Source organism: Rana temporaria, chromosome 3 (assembly GCF_905171775.1).
Source record: "Rana temporaria chromosome 3, aRanTem1.1, whole genome shotgun sequence".
NCBI classification, from domain to species: Eukaryota; Metazoa; Chordata; class Amphibia; order Anura; family Ranidae; genus Rana; species Rana temporaria.
The window spans coordinates 300,752,729-300,755,499 of record NC_053491.1 but is presented as its reverse complement, the minus strand read 5'-3'; the positions used below and the strand labels follow the sequence as shown (position 1 = coordinate 300,755,499).

Genomic DNA, 2,771 nt, shown 5'->3' with positions numbered 1-2,771 from the left:
AAAATAAATATGACAGTACAAGAAGACAAAAAGAGTGTCAGTGACTACCTAAATAAACTACGAGAGGTTTTTAAAGTGTTCTCCGGGCTCCCCGAAGCTGAGGATGTGAATAGTGTATATCAGCAACAGCTAAAAATAGCTTTTGTAAATGGATTAAAACAGGATCATAAGGATTACATTGTTAAAAATATGGTTATTTACGGAACTGCATCAGTTCTAGATGTTTTACAATATGCTAAACATTCAGAGAAGTATCTGAAAACAATGGGAAACAAATGTGAAAGTAAAGGTTTTTGTGCAAAGTGTTGAAGGAGATGAGGATGTAGAGGAGTACACTGCCGAGGCGGAAACAGAGGAGTCTCATAGAAGGAAGCAGAGGAGGGTATTGCCTCTGTAATAGATACATTTTTACAAACAGGGGTGGTTATTCTGTGTCCTGACAGCCCCTGTAACACCCCTCTTTTCCCTGTTAAGAAGGCTCCGCCTTCCACAGGCTGGAGAATGGTACAGGATTTACAAGCTGTTAACCAGGCAGTTATACCAAGAGCTCCTATGGTACCAGATCCACACACACTATTGAATGATTTGGATCCAGGGAATGAATTCTTCTCTGTGATTGATATCAGTAATGTTTTTTTTAGTTTTCCAGTGCACCCTGACCATCAATTTTGGTTTGCCTTCACTTACCGGGGGAAAAGGTATACCTTCACGAGGTTGCCCCAGAGCTATTGTGAGTCCCCCACCATCTTTTCACAGGCAATGTCCACAAACTTGGCTCAATTTGTGCCCCTAGGGGGAAGCCAGCTCCTCCTCTATGAAGACACAGTCTAGTGGCGTCTCCCTCAGAGGAGGTTTGTAGGACTGACACAATGGCTCTGTTGTATTTTCTCCATGATCAAGGGCATAAGGTAAATAACACTAAAACTCTAGTTGTGGCAAAAGCAGGTCAAATACTTAGGGTATAATATCTCAAAAGAAGGTCGGCACCTGGGTGAAGCGAGAATTCGAATCCTCCTACAGGTGTCGAGACCAAAAAACAAATGATGTATTTTTTGGGCATGAGTAATTTTTGTACGGTTTGGATCCCCGGGTATTCAATATTGACCGCCCCGTTGGTCCATGCCTTACATGGTAACCCCATGGCCCCACAGGATGCTATTAAATGGAGTGAGGAAACAGAGATAGCTTTTACTGACCTAAAACAAGTCCTTTCTAGTTCATCAGTGCTAGCCTTAATGGAATATGACAAACCTTTTTCAAACAAACAGTAGATTTAAGGGAAGGTCACATGACATCAGTACTTACACAGTCACATGGTGAGCGCCAGAGGCCAATTGCTTACTATTCTACAAAACTAGACAGTGTAACTAGAGCACTTCCACCCTGTGTACAGGCAGTGGTAGCTGCAGCCGAAGCAGGTAAGGCCTCAGCATCTATAGTGCTATATCACCTGCTGACACTCATAGTACCTCATGCAGTATCTGTTATTCTTTTACAACAAAAGATATCACATTTCAGCCCAGCACGACACCTTTCCTGTATGACAATACTCTTGACACAACCTCACTTAACAATACAGAGGTGTACTACATTAAACCCATCCACACTACTACCACTCCCTACTGATGGCCATAAACATAACTGTACTGCTGCCATCACTGAAAAGGTACTGCCTCGAAGTGATTTGAAAGATGTACCTTTATCTAATCCTGACATGACGCTTTTTGTTGATGGCTCCAGTAGGAAAAATCCAGATGGCACAAATGCAACTGGATATGCAGTAGTGACACAGGATGAAATCTTGGAAGCCAGGCCTTTACCAAAACATTATTCAGCACAAGTAGCAGAACTTGTAGCACTGACAAGAGCATGCATAATTACAAAAGGAAAATCTGTAACCATATACACAGATAGTCAATATGCATTTTCAACTGTACATGTTTTTGCACAACAATGGAAAAACAGGGGGATGGTGACCTCTAGTGGTAAGCCAATTTCACACACGGACTTCATTCTAGAACTTCTAGATGCAATACAGTTACCAAAAGAGCTTGCAATATGCAAATGTCAAGCACACACAAAACATACAGACCCCATCTCGGAGGGAAATAAAAGAGCAGATGAAGTGGCTAAAATAGCGGCACAAGAAACACATCAAATAATGATAGAACTGGAAATCATAGAGATAGATCATACAGTCCTTACTGATATGCAGCAGAATGCTCCCCCCGGGGAGAAATAATATTGGAAAACAAAAGGTTGCACATTGATAGAGAACATTTACACATCACCTGAAGGAAAACCGCTATTGCCAAAATCCCTATTTAGGTATGCAGCAGTGTTGACACATGGAGTAACTCATGTGTCAAACAGGGGGATGACTGAGATGTTAAGTAAGGTATGTACAGCCTATGGCTTCACAAACTACTCAAAAACTTTTTGTTCTCAATGCATTGGATTTTATTGAATTGTACAAATGTGGAAGGAATAAGGATTGCAGAGAGGTCTACCTGGACTCACCAGTCCCATTGCAAAAAGGTTTTACAGGCAGAGCAGGGTCAGTTGGCGGCAGAGCTCTGGTAAAGTCCGGCTACAAAGGGAGGTTCTGCACAAGGTGGGGCTTATCTCAAACCGGCGAAGAACTCCATTACCTTACCCCCCAGGGCTCTGTAGCTGGTTAGGATGGAAGGGACAGTAATTATCTTGGGTCTACTGGTGACTCTAGGGGAGACGTCTATACGTGGAGGCAGAAAATGGAAAGAGAAGGAACC

At 42.5% G+C, this 2,771-nt stretch overlaps 1 protein-coding gene across 1 annotated transcript; it reads left to right on the top strand.

Moving 5' to 3' along the window:
- Nucleotides 1–1,714: 1,714 nt before the first annotated feature.
- LOC120930469 (ribonuclease H-like) lies at nucleotides 1,715–2,242 on the top strand. The gene has a single exon (XM_040341652.1). The coding sequence runs from the start codon at nucleotides 1,715–1,717 to the stop codon at nucleotides 2,240–2,242; it is 528 nt and encodes a 175-aa protein (XP_040197586.1).
- Nucleotides 2,243–2,771: the final 529 nt, after the last annotated feature.